The sequence below is a fragment of the Drosophila albomicans genome, chromosome 3 (assembly GCF_009650485.2).
Source record: "Drosophila albomicans strain 15112-1751.03 chromosome 3, ASM965048v2, whole genome shotgun sequence".
Lineage (NCBI taxonomy): Eukaryota > Metazoa > Arthropoda > Insecta > Diptera > Drosophilidae > Drosophila > Drosophila albomicans.
Genome location: NC_047629.2, coordinates 25,115,491 through 25,141,136, shown reverse-complemented (window position 1 = coordinate 25,141,136; position 25,646 = coordinate 25,115,491). Strand labels below are relative to the sequence as shown.

The window sequence follows — 25,646 nt, the reverse complement described above, 5'->3', positions numbered from 1 at the left end:
GTTTTAACTTTTCTATAATTTTATATGAATGATACAATTGCCAGTTTTGTTCTTTAATTTATTTTAAGATTTCAGAGCAGATTTAACATAGTACAAATATATTAATCAAAAAAACTTGAACTTAACTTGATTTAATAATATGAATACTAAACATAACGGGCAAGTTTTCTGCTTTACTTAAAGTACAATAATAGTAAATAAAGCATTGGCTACTCATTCATTGCAAAGATACACAAGCTTAAGCGCTACTTATAGCGAAGTAAATAAGCTCGGCAAATATTATTGATATGCTTAGAGAGCAACTGCGCTTCGGTGCGTTATTTAACCCTATTCACTTAACTGTTGTCTTAGTTTGTGCAGCGTAACCACTTGAAATTAGACAGACAGCTGGTCATATAGTGGATAGTGAATAGATACGCAGCCCAGCCCAACGCAACGTCAACCCAAGGCAATTGAAACGAAGCCATCGCTTCCCATACCCCAAACCAGGGCCATTCCCATTCCCAGTCAACCAGATGAGGTTGAGTGATGTACTCCGCAAAGCGCCGCAGACATCGACATCGACATCGATGGTCATTAGCGAAAGATGACGACGACTACGACGACGCGTCGTTGAAGATGGAGTAGGAGATGGCGATGGCGATGGCGTTGGGAGATGTTGCGTACTCGTAATTCTTCTATAATGGATCTGTTATCTCTCAGTGCTTAATGGGTTAGGTTAGAGCCAAAGGGGCCAAAGCTTTAGCTACGAGGTAAAGATGACTGACAGCTCTCGTTGGTTCGTTGGTTGGTTGCCTCGCTGACTCGCTGCTGCTGCCTTTTGCCATTGCCGGAGCATACTTAAAACTTGAAATTAAATAATTAGTCGCTGGCTAAGTTGCTCAGCTTGTTCCATCGCTTCGCTTCGCTTTGCTATGCTGAGCTGTGTTGGCTTTGCTTGACTGTAGTGTAATGACCTTTTAAGTACTTTTAAGATACTAATCGCCCGGTTCTCCAGCTAATGGCTTGTTGTGGCTTGCTTTTTTTCTCTCCTCGTTGTTGTTGTGTTTTTTTGGGGCTTTGTACATTGTGTAGTAAAACGAGTGCAACAAAGTCGCCACTTTGGATGGCACTAATTAACGTCACAACGTTGCTTTAGGGCCGCGGAGCGTTAGAAACCATTTTCGTAAAGTTTCTCTGATGCGTATTAATTAAAATTTTGATAAGCGAGCGCTAGCCTCCCGCTCAAGCATCTTCTTCTCCTTCTACTTCTAATAAAACTTGAAAATAAATTACACGAATTTGTTTTTTATTATGTTTTATGTTCGTGTGCCTTTAGCTCGCAGCTTTAGCTCCTCTTCTAGGTGTGGCGCTATTGTCGGCATCGCTGCTTATCGCAAAGTATCTACAAATAATGGCCGACTAATAGGCAACAAGCCCGCTACCCTTTGCCCCCTGCCTTCTGCCCCAACCCACGCCGCATGTATTTTAAGCTCTACATCGACTATTATGTCAGCTTTTGAAAACTGGCGCTTGGCGGCCATTTAGCAGCTGCTTGTTTTAAGCTCTGTGGGTGAAAGTGTCGTCTCTGGAATGCACAGAACGGTTAGGCTTTTGAAATATTGAATTACACACATAAAGAGTGTCAACTTTGCTTAAAACAAAAAAATACAGCTGTGTGAAATAGTAGAGAAACTCGTGGGAACTTTCAATGATAATCAACTTCAAAAGTCAACTGGCATTTGGATTATGAACTGATAACACCACAAGGTTTTACTACAAATCTTTCGTTGCCAAAACAAACTTGAACAATTTAGTAGCATACTTTAATTCACTTAATAAAATACTTATTATATTCGATAGCTGATGTGTGCTGCAAGTTGAGTTGCATTTCCAAATATTTAAACAATGTCATAACAAGCAAATATGAATAAGTATGATGCACATGAAATGCCAGCAAATGTGCTCAATTCCTAATTCCCACACATTGTTTGATGCCTCAATGTGAACTATGTCAATGTGGTATTTTATGTAATTCTTTTAATACCCGATACCCATAGGGCAGAAGAGTATTATGACTTCATGCGAACAGGAAATATATGTAACAGGCACATGTTATACAAGAAATAATGTAATATGGTATAAACAGGCTTCAGCTTCTGGTATATTATATTCCATACTCAATGGAATATTTTCAGTGTAGTTGTATATTAATAAAAAAATCGCAATGTTGTGCAACTATTAAAAATATATAGCGGGTATCTCATAGTCGAGTGTGTTTTCTTGCTTCATTCTTTTAGGCGACCCACTTCCGCAGTCTATGTAACATTTGCCCTTGGGCTGACACTTGCTGTAAGCATGTTATACTTAGAACTGACAGCGCGACTCTTGGCCATGGCTCTTTAAGCCAATTGATCAATTACACAAAGAATTCTCTTCGTTTTTGTGTGGTTTACTTGTGCATGCAAATGTAAATGAAAATATTAGACAATGCCAAAAATGATAATTGCTTTCGTGTCTATCTCTTTTACTCACTCTTCACTGTTGCTATCTCGCTCTGCTTATCGATATTTCCATTGCCGAGCCCAAAAATTAGCCAATTAACGCGAGAAACTTTTGTGTGTGTTGTGCAATAAATATTGAATATTGATTCCATAATTCAACAATTGCATGCAATTATCCATTGTTTATTAAATAATTGTGTGTTTTCTATCGCAAACGGATACGCACACGCACACTCACTCACGCACAAAGATAAAGCGACATCAAGTGTCTGTGTGTTGCCTGAGGGCAGGAATAAGAATTGATATGGCTTTGATTTTCGGAGGGCCTTTTACTTACACTTCAGCACTTAATTATTATATTAATACGAATATCTATTTCAGCTCTAATTAACCTTTGACACGTTGTGTGGCCATGGAGCGTAGTATTTTGACAAATCAACAACCTCAACACACACACAGACACAGAAACTCAAAGGTGATAGTTGAATAGGGGCAGGCAGGTAACTCTATATGCCAAATGTGGGGAAGTGGAACAAAACAGTTTGTCCAAAAAGACTGTCAGACAGTCACGACTCGTTATGCGGATTGTGTGTGTGTATGTGTGTACAATTTGAAGCGACTCGCAATTACCAACGACACGTCAAGATGTGAAATTAACACCGTCACACAAAGCACAGAGACTGACTGGCAGACAGACGGACAGAAAGACAGGTTGAGTGGGCGCGTGGAGGGCACAGACAGACATATTAATGTATCTGGTATTTAACATTCAACAATAATATAACGTTGTGTGAGTGTAGTTGATGTCGTACGCCTCGAAAATCATTAAATCACACATATAAAAAAAAATACGAAGGGAAAATAAAAGCAATGCGCCTGGCCCAAGTTTCAGTTTATGTCAGCGACACAATTGGCCGCCCACCCGCCGTTTGCCACCCACGTTGGGCGCCACACGCATATCCTGCCACACACTCTCGCACACAGAGAAACAGATGGAAAGCAGAAGAGCTACGCAACCACAACACGCAATACTCGCATTTCATTAGACACTTTGCAGTGACGACTCCTATTACTCTTGCAGAGCAGCCCCCCAGGAAGGAGAAGCTGGGAGCACAGGCAAATGCCAAATGACGTCGTTGTTATACTCGTCGCTGAAGGCGTTTCCCCCCATCCGAAAAACGGTAGAACAGAAAAAAATGTGAATGGATGAACGTAAGACCAGCGCTTACGACAATAGTCCATAGAGCGACAGCAGAGCCTATTTCAAAAAATGGGACAGCAGCATTGTCAGGGACGGATTAGAACTGAAAAAGGCGCCCAAGGTGAGGCGAGAGAGCTAAAGAAATTCCAAGTCTACAATTGAAAAGTCTGTAGTAGGATGACTGTATTAAATTTGATTTTGACAAAAGCAAAGCATACTTGACGTATACTTGATCAAATAGTGCTTCAGCTTTTATTACACGTTTCTCTGTCTCTCTTTCGTATTCTCTGTCTACTTTGGGCTTTGTGACAGGAAGCGATGCGCCGTGAACACACGAAACAAGGATTAGCTTGAACTTCTAATTAACAGTCTTTATTCTCACGAGCTAATTAAATGTTTCGGAAACTACAAACAATCGCAACTGAGAACCAAGAACTGCCAACTGAAAGCTGAGCTATTTGCCAGTTAGTTTACTTTGCACTTTAGCTGTCAGTTATTGAGTTTTGTTACACACAAAGTTCCTCAAAGGCTGGAGCAGTAGCAAATAAATGATTAGTTACGATACTTTACGCTGCTCAACTTGCCGTATTGGAATATTCTCTTTTCGAAAAAAGGGAATCTTTGCACTGTGTACGAATATGTATTTCGTTTTCTGCTTGGTTTGACTTGCTTTGGGTTCACCTAACATAGTTCAGAGTATTTCTCTTCCTTTTGCTAAATTGCCATAATCCTTACTGTTTGCAAGCAAAGGAAAGGAAAACGCGAGCACATTCAAATAAAAACCCGTCAAGTCCTTACAAATGAGCCTGTCATTATTCATATGCCGTGCTGACGACGACGACGAAGACTCTAAGGATACCAAAAGCAGCTAAGACTATGCACATATTTTGTGCGCCTTTTTACAGCGGAACTTGTTTCACTTCCTGCTGCCGCCTTTGCCTTCGTTTTTCATTTTTGTTTTTTTTTTTCGGTTTTTGTGTATGTTGTGGAGTTGTTGCCGCCCACAACAAATTAATTACTAACCAAGTTGAGTGGTAAAATGTTTTTCTTGTTTTGCTAACAATTTTTTTTTTGAGCTTCAGCTTCTGCTGTGTTTTTTTTTAATATTATTTATCAAAATGTTTGCAAAATAAATTGCATGATATTAGGGCGACAACTTTTCATTTAGTTGGCTGCCTTAATTTCCGGCCCGCACGCATTGGAAAATGAAAATGTAACCCGACAAAATGAAAAATGGTCAACGAGTTTTACCCCGAGTATTACGATTTTTTTTTGTTTTTGTTATATGCTTTGCTGCTTCTTTATCTTATTTATCACTCACCTGAAAATACGTTTGACCCTTGTCCACCCAACCGATGGCCATATCCGCGCCGGCAAGATTACCGTCGGGTGAGAATCCGAAGCCGACATAACCTAATGTACGTGCTTGTATTTCAAATGTTATATCCTGATTAATGATTTGCCATAGTATGCGAAAATCCTCATTCAAATCGATGGCATGATCCCAAACGGGCGTCGCTTGTTGTGCTGCTGCCGCCGCTGCTGCTGCTGATGTGTTGTTGCTGCGAGTGGCCTGCTTGCTGGCTGCTGCTGCTGGCGTTGTGGCAACGAGCACAAGCACGAGCAGCAACAACAATGTGGAGCTAAACGTGTGGCAGGATATAAAACATGTGATTAACGATGACCGCCTTGAACTTGAATGCGTGCCGCCAACTCGTGTTGCTCTTCTGCAGCTCTGTGTTGCTCTCGTGTGTGTTGCTGTCGCTGCTGATGTGGCTGTTGTTGCCTTTAGTGTGGCTGCTGCCACTGTTGTTGTCTGCCTCATTTTGTGCGCCATTTTGTGCGGAGTTTTGTTGGCTGCTTGGCTTTAGCAAATAGTTGTTGTTGTTGTCGTTGCCGGCAATTGCGCGTACGACATTTATTAGTTTGAAAATCACTGAAACGTAATTACGCACGGCAGCAACTTGAACGAGTATCTATATCTGTAGCTGTAGCTGTGGGTAAATGTATCTGATATATATATCGTGAGTATTTTCAACTTTGCGCTGCTTTGCTTTTCTTTTTCTTTCTTTGGTGCTATCACAGTTACGATTATTTAGTAATGATAATAATGGCCACGCAGTTTTACTTTCGTTCGTCGTTGCTGTTGCTGCTTCCTGTTTCCGATTTGTTGCTGCTTGCTGGCTGCTGTTGTAGCTGCGTTGTGCTCATTAGTTGCGCTTGTCACACACACAGCGATGGAAGCAAACAGCTGCTGCTGCTGTTGCTGTTGCTGCTGGAATCTGTCGGATGCGGACGACCCTCTGTAAATAGACGACAAGTGAAGGAAAGAAAAATTATATAATTGCTATAATTTGATGTCGAGCTATATAATGGTTCAAAGAAAGAGAGAGACGCAGCTCACAGTTACTCGTCGCTCATAGCTTTCGTGCTGCAATGTTTAAATGCATATAATTACATAAATTATGAACCGGTATCTCTAAGATACTCCTCACACATACTACATACTACATACTACATACTATATAGTTGCACTCGAAGTTGACGTCTCAAGTTCCTCTCTACTTGAAGTTCAATTTTCGAAGCAAGCGCAGTTCGTCAACATTTCTGCTTTAAGCTTTAATTAGCCTGGTCACGCAGTTTCCCAAGAACTGACGCTGCAACGACCGACTCCACTACACTTTGAGTGACAGCCAAAGAGCGGGGTGGAAACTAATGGCTATAAACCAGACGAAGGAAATTGAAATACGTACGAGCGCGGAAACGCCCAAAGAATGTGGCTACAAAAAGATTTGTACAAAAAATATGCTGCAACACATTCATTCATTATTGTCAAAAATATGTTATCTGGAATCATTTCCGAGTTGAATTTCAGTGAAATGCAAAATCTATCATGTAATTTATTAGCCGAGACATTAACCAGTTCAGTACGCAGCTGGGAAGATCTTCCGTTGTGCAATCCATTGTCATTACTCATAAAGTCTCTGCCGTTCCCACTTTGAGTCACACAAAGTCGTATGACTAACTCGGTCATAGACATAACTCAGTCACATCTTTTTTTCACCAGCAACTGACTAATTTCGATAAAAACCAGTTCTTTGGTTACACTTGAGCGACACTTGACGTACACGTCAATTATGTATGTATGTGCCTAGTTCTCCTCCCTCTTTTCCCTCCCTCTGTCCCTGTCTCGAGTATCATTCCCTTGTCTCACACGCAATTAGTGCGTTGGTCAAAGCAAATCGAAGATAATTACAGCTTGTCATAATTTTAATGAAGAAGGTCGCGCAAACTGAACTCGAGTCAGGCCACTCACAAGAAGGTTACCAAACAGCTCCTCCTTCCTCCCTCTTTCCTTCCTCTCTCTATAGCTTGACTCTGCTCCTTTGTCGTCTGATGGCAGTGCGATTTATTGTATTAAATGGCCGTGGCTAAGCCGCCGACCACAAAGTCTGTCTGCGCTCGAATTTCCCGGTCTCGGCAAAGTCCGAGTTTGAGTTTGAGTTGGAGTCCGGGGCGCATATTTGGTATGCGGTTACATTTGATTACATGCCAAAAGTACGCGGTGACCTGGTAACGCCTCCGGTTTCAACATCTATCCCTGCTCCTCCTCCTTCTATTCCTCATTTAAATCTTTAATGTGAAGCCATCGCCGTAGTCGACGTCGACGCTTCGTTCGGTTAAATGTCAAACAGGCGGCAATTTGTTATAAATAGCGCACTTCCGGCGCTAGATACACACAACTGCGACAGCTCTGAATCACAGAGTGTGAAGTACTTGTGTGACTCTACTTTGTATTTGCACCAATTTTAAGCGCTTAGTCGCGTGTTGAAGTTGACAAAGGTCAACAAATCGTAAGACACCGACAGCAGGCAGCAAAGTAAAACAAAAAGCTAATCTACAGACAAGTCGAAAATTTGATGCCCTCAAGGGAATTAGCAGACAACTGCAGAGCGTTCCCTAAAATAATTTGGAATCTCCAACAAAATGTATAAAGTAAATACTGACTTCCTTCCACTTACGTATAAAACGTAGGTGCGGCCACAAAGTATCTTTCACATGGCTTTTTATTGAGATACATAATTTGATTAGTGGCTCATTTAATTGACAGTTGATTTCAACACGAAATTAAATTGACTTCAGGGAGAAATAAATGCGAACTAAATAGATATTAACACAAGGTAACAATTAGTTTAATCACTTTGAAATAAATGAGTATCTTAAAGTGAATATCAAAAGTCATAGATATATCATTCAGATACTTTTTAACAAACACCTTAAATAAATTGAATAGAAAGTTAGAAAGCTGGTATATAAATTTGTCTCAGTTTCGGGCAACACATCTTTGAGATACTATCTAAGAATATATAAAAGGAACTACTAAAACAGGAAATGATATTCGTCGTATCTTTAGATTATGCTATTAATAAAAACTTGTGTTGATGTGTATTCAAACTATTTTTCTTGAAGCAGAGAGAAAAGAGAGATATTAGTAGAGAATCCAACACAGATTTTTTGGGGCAAAATAAGTCATCATATTATAGCAGAGAGAGAAGGCACTTTCTGTGTGCTGTTGCTGAACATTATTTCTGTTAATGCATTCCTAACCTAACGACAAAGTTATTATGCTCTCTGTTATCAAAAATGTATCCAAAAGATACACAACAATAAGCTTGATGGGGCACTCAGTGCTTACAACTTGTTGTTGTTGTTGCTGTTGCCGTTGCTGTTGCGGCTGTTGTAAATGTTGTAGATGGCGCTGAGTGACGGCCGGCAACGTTAAATGACGTTGATTATAATTATGCGGACTTGTACTTTGTACTACGAAGCTGTCTGATGGGCCAGAGGGCTGCTGCCTGCAGCCTGCCCCATTGTTGTTGCTGCTGCTGCTGTTGTTGTTTGTTATTATTATTGCTGTCGTCATTATCATCATCATCGTCATTCGTATCCCATCCACAACATCGTCATCGCCAGGCGTCTGTCGTCATTGGCATTGTGCAGCCGGCGTTGCTGTGGCTGGTCGCTGTTGCTGGTTGCTGCTGTTGATGGGCGGGCAGATGAATGATGTCGCTTAAATACAGACCGAGGCCGAGGCGAGGCCAATCGTCGATTGTTGTTCTTATGTTGCTGCTGCTGACAATATAACAACAGCAACAACAACAACAACAACAACAACAACAAGAAAGACAGGCAACAGCAGCCGTAAAATTCAAGCCAATTTAGCTGGAGGCGCTGGTCCGGCAGGTTCTTCTGGCCATGGCAGGGACTTCGACTCTGTCTCCGACTCAGACATCGACTTGGACATCCACTGGCAAGTAGAAGTGCACAGCATGTTGCTCAGACGACATTCATAAGTACGAGTATAATATTATTACTTGGCGAATTAACTACACTTTTTTTATATTTATTTTTTGCCTTCATGCTTTTTTCGTTTTTTTTGCGAATGAAATGAAACTGGTTGCCTGACTGACTTCGACTTCTGGACTGACTCACAGCTAAAAGGCACGAAATGGCTTCCGTAGACACACATTAGTCGCTTTTACACAAAACGCCAATGTCCGTCCTCTCTCAGTGTCTTCGTTCGTTCCCCTTTCTCCTCTCGCAGCTGTCATCAAAAGACAGACCAGCGAGGCGAACGAACAATGTTGGGGAGAGCGAGGCAACAAGATGCACTGAATGGGCATAAAAGCGTTCCAAGCGCCAAGCGGCGGCACATACAACAACAGAGATGAGATGAGAAAAAAAATAATGTGGAGAAAAAAAAGCAGCAGCAGAAAAAAAAAGAAGAACAGAACAGCACAGAAGCTGTGGCGCAAGTAATAACAAAAACTGAATACAAGTCAAAGACTTTGTCCATGGCTTTCATCATTGCACGATTTGTAGAAAGAGGCTGCGGCTGAAGCTGAAACTGAAGCGCGGCGACTGAAACTGAAGCTGAGTCTGAAGCTGCCGGTGCAACATTTGGCTGGACAAGTGGACAAACTCGACAAATGGACAAATGTTTCTGGCTTCGACTTGGGTACTTTGTTGCCGTGGCTCTCTGTTTCTGTTGCTGACTCTCGACTCTGACTGCGGGCTACGACAATGACAGCGACATTGATGAGGATGTTTTGCTGCCGCACAGTGGGCTAAGAATGTATTCGAAATATGCTCAAACAGCATGCTAATTAAAGAGAAAGGATCATTAGTTGCCGCTGTTCTTTGCAAGCTCATGCAACTAATTACAATTCTTTAGTGAACCATTAATAAACATTTTTTGCGTTTGCATTTGCCATATTCCCATAATCCACGCTTTGCCTTTCACATTTCCATAGGCCAAGCTGTTAACCTCGTATGCTTAATATTTGCCTATGCCAATCCCAGCTGGTAATTAGACGTTCCCATTGCTATAATGAACTTTCATTTTACTATTTTTATATATTTTTTTTTCACTTCTTTTTTCCCACTGTGCGTTTCGCAAAATTTCTTGTACTTGCGTTTAGCTTGAAGCTCTGAGTGCTCTGTGTTTGTATCTGTGTGTGTGTGTGTGTGTGTGTGTGTGCAATCTGTGACCGCAATGTATGTTTTCATTTAGCAACTACAAGCTGCAATCGACCGACTGACTGTGCACACGCTACCGGGCAGACAGACGGACAGAGATCGAGGCATCATCATTGCTTTGGCTTTGCCCACTTCAAGATGCTTCATCATGCAGCATGTAATGCGTATTTGCGATGAGTTTTGCATTGAGGTGAAGCAACAACAACAGCAACTGGAGCTGGAGCTGGTGGTCGGTCTTTGCGCTGCTTGATTATAAATGTACGTGTATGACATGTAAGTTTGCGGAACTTCAATATACACACACTCAAACACAAGTTACCCAGTTGGAAAAAAGCAAGCGATTAATAAATACATTGCCTTGGTCCCACTGGGGTCGCCGCTGCTGTTGTAGCTGCTGCAATTTTGTCTGCAAGGTTGTCAATGCACCTGTCATCCTGTGGCATTGCCAACGAACGAAAGAAAAAAAACAGAAGAAAAATTGCCAGCAAGAAAATTATTATTTATCTGCGTTGGACGTTGCAGTTCGGCCTCGCCTGAATATAAAAATATGTATTCGTATATTCCATAGCTATGTGTGTGTGTGTGTGTGCATGGGGGGCAACACTAATTACTGCACATCATTTGCTTACTCAAGTGCCTGCAACTGAAGCTGAAGCTGAAGCCGAAGCCGCTGCTGCTGCAGATTTAATTGGGTATAAAAAAAGAGGAGAAAAATTGACTAATTAGAGTGAGTCCAAGGCACTTGCCCGCAAGCCAAAAGAGCCAAAGAGTTGCAGCTCTACTATACATATATAAAAGACTAAGAAAAAAGAAAACAAGTCTGTCCCGGCCTGGGCACAACCTGTGCTCATTTATTAAGGCCTGGTCAAGAGCGCTTTGAATCAAAACGACGCTGCTGCCGTTGAAGCTGCAGCAGCTCGTGTGTCGTCTTCATCTTTAATGATCATTAAACAAGCTGCCAGCCAATTGCACTAAAAGATGCAGGCAACAACAACCAGTTGAGGAGAGCGGATGAGCGGGGCAGCAGTATTACGAACGCCTCTCAGCCTGATGAAAACTATTAGAGATGACTACGCTACGCTATCTTCGCCAAGTGCTCCAAGAGCTATAAAGTGCCTGCTGCTCCCCGCTCCTCCTATGTTGCCTTTTGTAAATTGCACCGACATTCCAGCAAACCGAAGCAAACAGCATTTTCAGCTTTTATTTTTTTTTTGTGCCGCAGGCCGCCTTCTGGTTTGGCTACTGGCGCGTAATTTAAATAATCATAAAAAATAATAATTTGTTCTAACAGAGGAGAGCGCAGGAGGAGATGAAGGGGCCCACTCAAGTGCTCAATGCTCACTCTACCTGTTCCTTTTGATTATTACACTCTGGTTCTGGTTAGACCAGGACGAGTAGGAGAACGAGTATGAGTTTGAGTATGGTAATATCTTTTGCTCGTTAGCAATTTTCGTTTGAAATAAATAGTAATTAGTGTGCCAAAGAGTGTGCCCATCTTTGTTAAAGTGCCTCGACTTGTGCGCTGCGCTTTGTTTGCAGTTTTTATTGGCATGCTGTTGGTGCTACGGCTACTGCATCCTCTGCATCATGCATCCTGCCTCACTCACCTGTGCTCAAGGACTGGCGGAGTCCTCTCCGCTTAAAAACTATCGCACAAAGCTTTTGCAATTTGTTTCTCCGTTTCTGTTTTGGGCACTTTTATTTGACATTTTTCATTAAACACGAAATGAAAATGCCTTCTCTTCAGCTTCAGCTTTTTTGCCACTCGTCCTCGTCGTCCTCAACGTCGTTGACATCACATTTTTTTTTTTTTTTTTTTTTTTTTTCTGGTATATAGAAGCAGAGTCAAAAGACTTTTTGGCTGCAGAAGTTTGGGGCATAAAAGTTTGAAGGCATCTGGGGAAATATGTCAGCGTTGTTTAAGTTTTTAACATTTTCAGACCCAAAAGCATGGGAACGAGTACTAGAGCGAGACAGCAACAGACAGACAGAGAGAGATGGAGTCAGATTGTTATTTACTTTAGCATGATTGGCTTTGGCCTGGCACTGCTACTCAAAAACTACTCATAGTTACGGCAATTTGTGCGCTCTGCAATTGAATTAAATGAATAGATACTCTGGATTCAAGTTAATGTATTCAAATAAACCGAATACCGAATAAATCTAAAAAATTGCAATAGGTTTTGCTTTGTTTTACCTGCTTAAACTGGAGCTTTTCTTTGATAACATGTTTTTATACCCGCTACCCATAGGTTAGATGGGTATTATACTTTTGTGCCTCGAGGAAATGTATGTAATAGGGAGAAGATTCTCATTCTCTTAACTTAATTAAGAAATAATATTGTGTGTGAAAAAATGACTCATTTACTAAGAGTCTTAGTTACTTTGCTTGACAATCTAGTATATTTTTAATGTATTACTATATAAACATACCAAAGATAGCATTAGGAATTTATTGCAGTATTAATTTTGAATATTTTAAAATTAATACCGCTCTGTTTTGCTTTTATTCACAATGGGTAGCGGGTATCGCACAGCAAAGCATCCTCGACTTTTGCTTTCTTACTTGTTCGTATTTATTTTCCTTTTTTCTTGCTTTTCGCACAGCCATATAATTCATTATCGGAAGTAGAGGAAGCATCACATATGCGACTAAGTTTTTTGCCCTTGTCTCGTAACTTTGCCATTTGCAGTTGTTCGCATTTTTCCCCATTTTCCCTTTTTTTGTAGTAATTTGTAGCCCATCAAGTGAGCGAATGATTGATTGGCAACATTAAGTCGGATAGAACTTTGGGTCATGGCTTTAATTTCACCCTTTTTCCCTTTTGCTACTTGTTGTTGATGATGTTTGAACGGGTTCAATGCGAAGGGGTTTTACATCAGTTTGCACTACATAATTAATATGTGATTATCGGTTAATGCTTATGTTTGCTAGTATGTACTTGTCCATAATTATGTTTTTCACATGCAAATTGCGCGCTTCTCAATTGTTTTTCCTCTGCAACTTTCACAGATTTTTCTTTTGGCTTTCGAGTGGTTTGCACTCGGAATTTTTTCTTCATCTTTCACATTTACGATAGTTGCCATTATCTCTGGCATTCTCATTGCAGCGTTCTGCATCATCCGCCATCTGATAACCTAAATTTAAAATTTACATAGCCAGGTTTACCTGCCACACACAAACTCACACAGATTCAGCCTACTTGCAACTGGTTTTCACAGTCGTTAGTTGGCAATTGAGCTGGGGGAAGTTGAAGTGGCTTCTTCTTTTTTCCTTCTGCAGTTGCAGTTGCACTTGTAGTTGCGGCTGTGTCATCTTTTTGGCTTATCAGTTGTGCATCATTAACTGTTTTTTTTTTTTTTTGTTGTGTTATTCGTAGCTTCTTCTCTTGCTCATCTTTCGCTTGTTGGCTCCTTTCTCATTTTGGCATTTGTACTACATTCACTTTTTTGTCTTTTCTGCTGGCAAACTTTCTTTTGTTTTTCTATCTGCAAAGCGAGACGAGTGAAGTCGAGTCGAGTCGAGTTCTTCTTCATTCTACCCTCAAAAAGCTTACAACCTTCCACCTTTTCCCCCATCTAACGACCTTCCAGCAACGGCGTTTTCACACAGTTTTTGTTGTTGTTTGACTAGAGCAAGTGAATTTTCTCATTTTGCACTTGATATTGTTGCCTTCTCCAACTGCCTTACCAAAAACTTGTTGTTAGTGTTGTTTCATCAACTTGTTGTTGCTATTGTACTTGTTGCTGTTTTCCTTCTTTTTTGTGTTCGTATTTTGCCAAGCAAACTTTTCGACAGTCAGTCTCACTGTCTTTCGCAGTGGGTTTGCATTTCGTAGGTAGGTTGGAAATTTAATCTCAAAGTCGTCATCGTCAGCGCTTGGGCTCTCGCTTTCGCTCTGACTCTGACTCTGACTCGGGCGTCACAAAAATATTTAATTAATTTTTCGAATTTTAATTAAAAAGTTTCCGTTACATCGTCATCATTTTCTAGGCTATACACACGCCTTGTATTTTTTTCGTTGGCTGAGCCTACGCCTCCTACTACTATATGGACTATGACTACTTTGTTACTTGGCACTTTTATTACTTAAAGTAGCCCTCGAAAATGTTGATGACCAGGTGTTGGTGGGCTACCAGTTGAGCTGGTAATTCAAGACTTTATTCTCCAACGAAAGAAACTTGTCGCTCTCCATCTCTCTCTCTCTCTCTCTCTCTCTCTCTCTTTATAGATTCAGGGTGTCTGTCATCAATCAATTTGTTAAGAGAGAAGAACGCGCAACGCACAACGCTGAACGCTGAACGCACAACGTGCGTTGCTGCGGCAAATCCATTCCAATAAACATAAAGCAAACACTTAATTGTCTGTCAGCGTTAACAAACCGAGCAACCCGACAACACACAAATATCATATGACCAAAGCCAAAGGAGGAGGCGTTAGTTGTTGTTTGCTGGTTGTTGGTTGCTGGTTGTTTCCATAAGCAGACAACACATATATCACCTGCTGCGCACAAAATGTTTTCCACAAACTTGTAAGAGATGCCAGGGCTCAGATAGAAGCCCAAAAGAACTCCTCATCGTTGCCTCTCTCTTCACGTTCTTTTCTCTCTCTATCTCTTCTCTGTGCGTATAAAAATGCATGCATTTGTTATCTGTGACAAAGATCTCTTGGCCATTAAATTAACACTTAATGACTTGTGTGTTTGTCTATGTGCGTGTGTGTGTGCGTGCGTGTGTGTATCTGTGTGTAGGTGCCAGCAACATTTGTGGTTGGGGGCGCTCGCGTCCCATGCGACGGCAATGATTCTCTATGGGATGTCCAAAAAAAATCTTTTGCAGCAGCAGCAACACATCATTAAGAGACATCAGGAAAGAAAGAACAAGCCATGACTAGCAAAGAGATTGCTGTGAGCTTTTGTTAAACTACCAGACATACAAACTATTATACACTATACTAAAAGATAAATATGATGACTCTTGTAATGAAAGCAAATGAAAATCACTGTTTGGCATGACTTGCTGGGCAACTTGACAGCTTATAGATGAAGTCAACTGTTAGTTGGAGATTAGTTAGAATAAATAAATTAATATGTTTTTGCATGGTTGAATTATTATAATAAATTTGCATATATGTAATATTAATTATTTCATGTGTAAACTAATTGATCTAAACCAACGATTTGCATAGAGAAAGAGTAGTTCAATATTTTTTTATATTTATATAACTTCAACAATTTATAAAGATATTTTCATCTCTCTATATTATTATAATAAGTCTTCAATATTTCTAAAGTGTTTATTTTTGTGAAAACTAATTACACAAAAGATCTGCATTCAAAAATAACTGCAAGAATTTATATAGATCTTTTTATATCTGTAAATTATTATAATTAATCTGCATTGCTGCTTTCTCTTCATATAAATTTAAGCATGTCAAAAGAATTTATTTCAACTATAAACTCAAATTCTAGAACACAGTTCTTCACCCAAATTCAACTACAGAGCATTGGATCTTCGTGTTACCTTTGTTGATCGCATCTCTCGTATCTTATTTGTATCTCCCCAAGCTGTGAGCTGTGTGAGCTACATGCCACAATGCCATTGCCCATCAGAGTGTCTTGTTTGCCAGCCATAAGTTGGAATTGTTTTTAGAGACTCTGACAAAATAAATGATGACAGGCGGCGTGTTGAGTTTGTTTTCTGTTATTCCCTTGTCGCTAAGTTGTTCTAATTTTTTTCATCCTCATTTTCTCTGTATCTCTCACTCCCTCTCGCTCCCCACACACTCATATCATTTAGTAGTGTGTGAGATACTTATATAGATGAACAGATACTATTTAGATATTCGTATACGTGGAAAATGCGTTCTTCTGTTGAAATTTTGTCGTGGGCTGCGCGAATGCCGCGGATACCAAACATGTTTCACTCATTATGCAGAGAGGTGAGGAGTGGAAGACGGGAGGACAGAAAAAAGCGACAAAATTTTATGTTTCTCACTCAATTTGTTTGTGTTGAAAGAAATCAACAAATGCGTTGCAATTAAATTTGTTGTGTTGTGTTTTATGGTTTTTATGTTAATTTAAATGCGTCACGCAGTGTTTGGAATTAATAGCTGCATCTTAAAGATACATTAGCTAACAAGTGCCAAGCCACTTGGCTAATAAATATTTCATTATGCCAAGAGCAGCTCTAAGTCTCTCCTACGCATTGCAGTGCATTATTGAGATGTGTAATTTGAAACGGGCAAATGCAAATAGAGCGTGCCAAAATCAAAAGAGACATTTTTGGAAGACACACACAGAGAGAGAAAGATACCCATACACATATGTATAAAGAGATTGAGGGAGGGAAAACCACAAGGAGTGAAAGCGCAGTGCATTCATCTGTGGATTGCGTTGCATTGGAATCAGTGATAAATTTATTGCATAATTGAACAGGACAAAATCCTTTCGAGCCTTTAAAATGCAGCCATGTAAATACAAACTATTTACATATAGATTGGCCTGGGCCACCACTACCTTGGAGCCAGCCAGCCAGCTCCCACTTGCGCCCTCTCAGTTATTTATGGGCTGTGGTAAGCCGTCTGAGGAGGGAGGCAGAGGGCCTGAGAACGATGCGGTTTGGAGTGTGATGTTTACTTCTGTGTGTGTGTGTGTGTCTGTGTATGCGTTTTGTTTAATTAAGTAGCATAACAGTAAACAAATTAATTTCAATATTAACAAAGAAGATTATTGAAAATCTCTCTCATTATTTACAATGCTGAATGACAAAACAAATAAATTATTAATTTTCCAAAGCAGGGCGGAGCATTCAAGAGCAACTCAATGACAGTGCACACACACACCAAATACACACACATACGTGCCGCGTTCCGGGTTTCAAAGCCAGGGCACAAAGCAACCATTCAAGCGTAAATATTCCGTATTATTACAACTACGGTTACGCTTTTAATTGTGCATGCCACAAGAGAGACATATATACACACACAAACACTATTGCTTCGCTGTTCTTGTTGATGTTGCTGATGTTGCCACTTTCTTCAATGTCATCTTTATGTCGGAGTTGGAGGCCTTTTGTGTTTGTGTTTCGCTTCGGGTTTGTATATGACGGAAATGTAGCTGAAAAGTGCGGATTTGCCGGGGCGCTAAAGTTGTCTTAGCATATGACAACAAAACGCCAGCGGGGTGCACAAAACACAAAAGGGAAGAAATTCCCTCACTCTCTGTCAAGTCACTTGTTGAAGGGTTGCGTTTAGTGGCTCTAACGAGGCATTTGCTTGCGCTTATGTCACAGCTTATATGACATCTTTCTATTTATTTATTATAGCCCACAAACAGCTCAGATGTTGGCTAAACTGTTGCTTTTCCAAGAATTATGATACTTCTTGAAGTGATAAGAAGTATCTTCTAGGGAAGTATTACTTTTTAAGATATTAAAAAAATACAGAAAATATAGTATTTTCTTAAAACAATTGTTAGGATCATTAAGTATAGAAAAGTCTCTTCATGAGAACACCTCACCTCACTCAAATTGTATTCTTTTTTTTTATTTTAAATTTACAAGTGTTTTATTTAAATAAATTCTAATTCAAATATTTGATATTTATTATTAGTACTTCTATTGTATATTTGCTAACCTTAATTTTGAATAATTAAATCCATTTTTAAACAAATTTGTCATATATTCTAGCTCAAATTTGTCTCTTCTTCTAAAACATATTTCTTTCTGCTTGCATTAGATTTCTCTTCTTGCCAAATAAAGGCCATAAAATATTTGTTAAATCCCACTTTATTCTTAGCTAATCTCTTGCTGTAACCCACGCCATATAAATCGGCATTCTCAACGGTCATTTATCGAAATTTTCTCGTGAAATATTTGTGGACGCCCACAAGTAAATTAAACCCTACATAAGCGAATATCTAGCTATATATAATAGTATTTCGTGTACAACCAATCGTTTGATATCATTCTCTCATATTGCCACATAAGAGGAACTCAATACACGGCAATACAACAAAATACTCGACTCAAATCGCTTTTCATCAATTTCAGCAAATGCCCCAAAGCGAAGCTGGTCATCATTCCTGTGGCCAATTCCTGTTTTGAATTTCAAACGTCCAACAAAAAAAAATGGAAAATGGAAAATGAGGCGCTGCCTATTTGTGAAAAATTGGGGCACATTTGACAACAACAGCAAAAAAAAGGGTTCTAAACTTTTGACTCCTTTACGTAATTTATAGAATATTATATTAAAATTGGAAATTGAAACGCACGAATTGAACTTGCAATTTATGCAATAAATTTGTGTGAAATATCGCCTTAATTTAATATTGCACACAAAGCGGAAAAAGGAAAGAAATTAAAGGAAAGTACGGTGCGAAAGACAAAGTATGCATCTACGCTTTATTTAAATTTATATTTAATGAAACAATTTATTGCGCTAAAAGTGCAGACACAGGCAGACAAGCTATATCCATATAGTACAACAATATCATATTTATTATTTAAATTTTAAAAGGCTGCAAGTCGGAGTTTGTGTTTGCGTTGCGTTTCTGCGCTTTTTTCCACACTGCGAACGGTGCGACGGTGCAAATTGAATAAATTTCGTTAATTGTTGTCGCGCACCTGTGTCCTGCCAGTGTGTGAGTTTGTTCTCTCTTTGCTTTCTCCTGCCTGCTGCATGTCCTGGCCATATGGCCACTGGCGGCCTCTGATCGTGTGGTCGATTTGTGGTGTATAAAAAATATTAAGTGGCACTACCCTGGCGCTCACTCGTTACCCTCGCTCTGTCCCGATGTCCCGCTGTCCGCCGCTGTCTACTGCTCGTGGCAACAACAACAACGTTGTCTGTTGTCCTTTGACATGCAATATATAATTTGCCATGTATGCCAGTCGGTCGCACCGAAGTCCTAGCACATCCTGACGTGTACCATGCCGCTGCTGGCAATTTGTTTTTTTCGCCTCACGTTGTTCTTGTTGTTGTTACTGTTGTATGCCAAGCAAGTTTAATTAATTTACATGGAATTTCCAACAACAGCAAGTGCAACAGTAACTACAACCACGACACGTGAAAGTTTAAACGAAAGGTGAAAAATGAATATAATCGAATTGACCGAACGAAACGCTTGTTCTTCCTCATACCGTCCTCCGTCCACACAACACATCGATTTACCATATGCGAGGCGACAGCCTAACGTTTGACATGACAGTCCCCAAAAACCAGACAGAGACAGAGAGAGAAAGAGAAAGAGAAAGGGATAGAAAGAGGTAGAGCGATGGCGACTAAAAACTGGGACGGACGTAGACGGTGCCACGTGTGTTGCATAAAATTTTAATTAATGTCACTACGAAATATTTCGAGTTGACTGTTTTCTAGTTCTGAATATCCGGCGAATAAACTCGCGACTCTCGCGTGTGAATGAACTGCATATGAAATGCGTTTTTCTCTCATCAAAATTGTAATAAACTTTAATTTTATGATTCGTTTTTTTTTTTGCTGTGTCCAGTACGATTATAAAAAATCTTTATGCATTTTTAACAAGCTGCCCACGATATAACAAAATGTCTTTATTTCATTTTTACATATTGTTATGTGGGATACGTGTGGGAAATATGAGCTCTTAAATATGCACATTCCGATTGGTAACAATGTCTCTATTAAAATGTTGTTTAAATTCAGTTTAAAAAGCGAACTATGTTTGGCTGTCAACACATACATAAGTGGAGCGAAGGGGAAACTTTTCTGATCTCTTTGTCAACATGACTTAACCTCTTGGGCGAGTCGATTCCCTTGGCTTGACCTTGCTGCTGCTTCTTTGGGGTCATTTCTGTTACTCCAAGGGAGTTACCCTCTTCAACGAAGCTGCTGCTCGTAATGTTGCCCCAGCTTTTGGCTCTCTCTCTTTCTGGCGCTGGCAACAATTAATAAAGCTCAATATAGTTAAGTCGCTGTAATAAAGCAAAACCTTAAGTCGCACAATTAAAGCTATAAGCTGAGCTAAGGATGGAAGAGAGTGGAAGTATCCTGTCAATAGCAGCACACAATGACATGCCATTGAATACCCGAACACATAAATAAGGGCTATATGAAGTGCTCGTGTATCTTGACTTGGCTCATTTTTAAAAATTAACTACGGACTACCTTTAAATGTGCTGATGTCCTGGCATACAATGCGATTTATTGGCCACGCAAGATAAATGGCAAACTGTTTACATTTCCTTCTACCCCAAAAAAAAACAAAACAAAATAAAAATGAAAAAATCGAGTTGTGGGAAATTTTTCATTTTGGTTTCGTTGTTTTGTAGCCACATTGAAAAGCGTTGTCGTAAGCATTTTCATGACGGTTTTCAGTTTTGCTGCTGCTGACTGCCGAAAACTTTCGGCAGGTTTTACCAGGGTTTTCTTCACTTGGTTGTTTTTTTTTTTTTTTTGGTTTTTGGTGCTGTTCGTCTACACATGCGATAAAAATTGTTACAGCCAAAGCTCAAATAAACTGATGGTAGGGACGACGACGAGCAAAAACATCATTAGCATTACCAAATAAATCACATCCGCTTTTTCACAACCGTTCTGCCCAGTCCGAAAAGACAGAGAGCAAGCACACAGTAACAATAACAACAACAACAATAGCAGAAAAATGATAAAAAAGGATAAAAGCTTTGAACACCGGAGTGCAATAAATTTCTCTCGTGACGAGCATAAAACTTTTTAAACACAACAATGCCAACAACAAACAAGAGCAGCAACAGCAACAATAACAACAACAACAACACAAACGCATAGCGAAGCGGCAACTTCCGTTTAATGCGACCTACCCGAAAAAAACCCCCCGCAGTAATGCACATGTGAAAAGGGCACACACAGAAGTGCAGAGAGAAAAGGACGGAAAGTCCACAGGAGAGCTACAATCTGGCCCCATGTTATGCAGCAGCCTCGCCTCGACTCTCTTCGCTTTTTATACCCTGTAGACAAATAATATTTAAGTGGGCATCAACAGGGCTTAAAAGTTGCTTGGAATAAATATATTAAGACAAAATTATATACATTTTGGTAATGTCTATAAAAAGCCAAAAACAATTTTAAGAAAATTGCTAATTTTATCTAAATTCAAAAATAATTTTTAATTAGAAAATTAGGCATTGTTAAATATATTCGAATTTATATGCGTTGTAACTATTCCTCAAGTTTTTTAAATAAGAAATTTGAAAAATAAATGTCTCAAAAATATTGCTCCGATTTAATTTAAATCAAAAATAAATCCGGCAACTCCACAGGGTATTTTTGCCGTCACACAATACTGCTAACAATTTCTGTTTTTATTTGTATGCATCAGTTTGGATTTTGTGGTTTGATCCTGCATCCTGCGCTTGGCCATCCTTCAGAGTCGACGTCGTCTACGTCGTCCTCCTCTTCGTCGCCGTCGTCGTCGACGTCGTCACTGATGATAAAGTATGCCAACTGTCCGCCCCGTAACCCAGCCCCCGTCGGCCATGCCCATGCGATACATCAGCTCAGCAACTTTGCTCAATAAATTTTGTGCACAGCTCAAAGGCGCCCCGCAGTATGCAATGATTTTTTTGTAGTGGTAAGAGAAGGATTTCAGTGGAGTGCAATAGGGGGAAGGGGGGAAAACAAGTTGCTTACTATGGTATAAAGCAGAGGGAGCTAAAAATTATAACAACTTTTGGTAACAACATGAAACGTTTACATTGTGGCTGAGGCGGACAGTTGCCTGTTTAACGATGCCAACGATGCTCACGATGCCATAGAAAGAGAGAGACGGAGAGAGAGTCCTATATATACGAATACGTATAGTTATCCTGCTGCAGCTGCCGTCACACAGAGTCAGAGTCAGAATCGGAGTCGGTGCCACAGTCACAGTCCAGTCTCGGAATTTTTATTGTCGTTGTTGTTGGCCTGGCAAAAATCTGCATTGGACATAAATGTCAACACCCGTGCGGCATTGTGTGTGTGTGCGCTATGCTGCTCCCCACTCCACTCCCTGTGTGTGGTGCTGTCTAAGCCAGTGCTGCAATCAGGTTGCACTTTTGTGACCTGGCTCGTATCTTAATTTTAAACTGACATTGCTCGACCGGCCCGAAAGAGATGACAAAGCTGGGGAAAATGGAGTTGATACGAGAACTGAAACTGAAGTTGCTGCAGACATTTTTGGCCAATTGCGAAATGGGTCAACCGAAAATAAGCGAAATACTCACTCTCACTCTGTTTCTGACTCTGACTGTGTGTCTCTTTGCTCGTATTCATCGTCATCGCCAGTGTCGACATCGTTGCAATTGATTGAATACGTGATGTCCATGCAAGAAACAAACTTAAAAGCCAGGCTAAGACCCCAGCCCAATCGACTGGCCAACAACAGCAACAACATCCACCGCTTTACGCTCATGTGCAGTTCAAACGAAAGTGGTTTTAAAAACGAAATTGCTGCGAAAATGTTTGCACATTTTTAATCAATAAAAAAAAGTGCTCTCTCCCCTCCGCCCACCATCTCGTTCTGCTCAAAATGAATGACCAGTTGACGTGTATTGCTGCGAATCGAAGTAGAAATCGCCATTCGCAATAGCGCACTATTCGCTTGCTGAGCAGCCTTGAAAAGTGGCAATGAGCAGCACATCAGTTTGCCAATCAACATGCAACGGATCGTGGCCAATCAGGCGAAAATTCACGCTAGAAAAATTGATGTGCTGCCCATTTACTGCCAAACCACATAACAGTCCAAAGTGAATTTCCAAACGCCAAGTGCAATAGATGCAACGCTTACATTGAAGGAGCGGACATATCTGACTAGGTTTTGGATGGTCTATATTTCAAAATGTAGCACACATACAATTTGTAATTTATTGCCATTAAATCAATGTAACATAATCATACGATATTATCAAAATTTTTAAATAATTATTCATTTTATATTTATTAATCGATGGCGAAGAGCGCTGGCAAAGAATCGATGAACAATTTAATATTATTAAAATCCATATAATATTTGTATCAGTTCATTGAAATTCTCCTCACATTCAACCATTCATTTATATAAAAGAAAGCTGCCCAAATTTTGAAAATTTCTACTGCTGCATTTTAATTTTAATATCTAGGAATCGATGAAATATGTATTTTAATATAGTACGGATACGTTTTTTGAATTTATTTTTTTATATCATTTTATGTAAAATACATATATTTCATTTGCAATTCATTCTACTTCAACTATTCATTTATAAAACAGAAAACTGCACAAGAATTTCTGTTCTATTCCATTTTTATTTCAAGTAGAATTTCAAGCAAGAATTGCAAAGCAACTTTTGTATAAAATAAAAAATATTATTATTTTTATTTATTTAATATTTAGAGCAGTTCATGGCAATTCTCTTCACATTTAATCAATGTTTCCATCTTTCAATAAACTTCCAAGAAATTGCAAATTTTTTTTGTCACATATTAGTTGCTATTTTTACATTGTGTTATCACTCTACACAAGTTGCCTTGATCAAGCTATTTACTTAATATTTACTTGTCGACTGCTGTCTGTCACAATGTTTATTAATATACTGCCTGAAGTTGTTCGTTCGCAATTCATGTGAATTTCTATGAAAATCCATTTTAATGGCTCTGGCCATAAAGCTTATCGCTTAAACTAATTCAATTGCCTGACCCTTTCAAAGATGAAATTCTAATTAAAATGAAGAGCTTAATGCCGTCTAATGTGCGTCAACAACAACAAGAAAAACAACGAAAACAATTCTGGTATCAAGTTCTCAAGGCTGCCAAGGCAGTTAACGAAATATGATTACAATAAATTACGGATGTGAAGTTCGTAGCATAAGAAATATATTTGCAACATTTTGCCTAAAAGCAAAGAATTTTCTATTGGCTAATCGTTTGGTTTAGACAAAATAGAGTTGTTGTTGTTGCTGTCGATGTAATTGTTATTGCTGTTGTTTTGAGGGGGGTAAAAAGTGAAAATGTTTTTGCGACTTACAGAACAACAAAAATACTGGCTGAATAACAAAAAAGGACGAAAAGACAAAAACCAAAAATGCGAATAATAGAAACCTAGGCAGACTTCTAAGAATTGGCGGTGCATAAAGCATAAGATTTATTTTCTTGTTGTGCAAATGTGTGCCAGCAAATTTGGATGTGAATGTGAATGTGAGTGTGAGTGTGTGTACAAGCTATTCAATTATATTGTGCCATATAAGACGACTTGGGTAATAGTCATATGTGAATGTGTGTCGTATTCATTTATCAAAAATAATATATTAAATTGCCAACATTGAATGATATTTTAATTTGCATCTCTGTCTCTGACTCTGACGCTGTTTCCTTTTGAATAAAACATTAAAATGTGTGTATATGACTGTGTCTGTGTGTGTGTTCTAGGGAAACATTTTGTGCTCTGGCTCTTATCTTTATTTATTCAAAAGATAATTTTATGTGTTCCGCAGTCGAAGCATAAAATTACTATGTCGAATATTGTTTGAGCAAATAAAAACGAGAGAGACGCATGCAAAGCAGCCTCTGACAGCGCAAGCAGGAGGAGAAGGCTGAATTCAGAAGCTGAGGCTGTGGCTATGCCTGATATACATGCAAGTAGCATCACCAAAAAATGGCTGCCTAACTGTACATGTGTCCTCTCACTCTCATACTCTGTCTGTGTGTATGTGTGGGTGCGTGTGCAGGAAATGCTATGTAGCAAGGACTATGAAACGGAAACGGCATCAGCCTGTGAACAGTTGAGTTGAGTTGAGTCGAGTTCAGTTAGGTTCGGCATCAGGCAAGAGCAGCAGTTCATTTACATTTATATGGTCTGCTTACAATGTTAACGCTCATGTATGCGTCTACACACACACACTTACAATGCCCTCCCACACTCACACTCATAGACATTTGCAAAGCGGATCGTCCAAATACACACAGTTTGAGAGTCAGCGAGTCACATTGTCTATTTGATTGGCCGTCTGTCCGTCTGTCTGTCCGTTAGTCTGGTGTCTGTTTGCTTTATCATTTGCCTTTGCCAGCTGATAATCTTTATTGCAGTGAAATATTTAATTTAATAAAAGCTTTGCACAGTGCCAACTTGGCCTCCAACAAAACACTCACTTCTCCACCCACTCAATTCCATCAAGTGATATTTTACAATTTATTTAATTTATTGCCTTGCTACTTCTCTTGCTATCCTGCTCTTTGTCTCTATTTATGTCCGACTCTCTGTCTCGCTCTCAATTTGCTAATACATATGTGTGTTGTTGGTGTTTGTAAAAAACAAAACTCTTTGTCGCTTAGTTGAACAAAAAAGCGTATAAATGATAAGCATGCATAAAATATTCCAAAACAACAACAAGGAGCAGCCAATAAGCCACACACACACTCACAAACATTGCAAGTAAAGATAAACAAAGGGTAAAAG

At 39.5% G+C, this 25,646-nt stretch overlaps 1 protein-coding gene across 2 annotated transcripts in view; it reads right to left on the bottom strand.

The window, feature by feature from the left end:
• LOC117572458 (MOXD1 homolog 2) overlaps positions 1-25,646 on the bottom strand; it is a 137,950-nt gene that overhangs the window by 67,698 nt on the left and 44,606 nt on the right. For both annotated transcript variants that reach the window (XM_034255292.2, XM_034255294.2), the window contains exon 2: positions 5,006-5,987. In XM_034255292.2, the coding sequence (XP_034111183.1) occupies positions 5,006-5,521 (516 nt within the window). In that variant the 5' untranslated portion in view covers positions 5,522-5,987. The remainder of the gene's footprint in view (positions 1-5,005; positions 5,988-25,646) is intronic.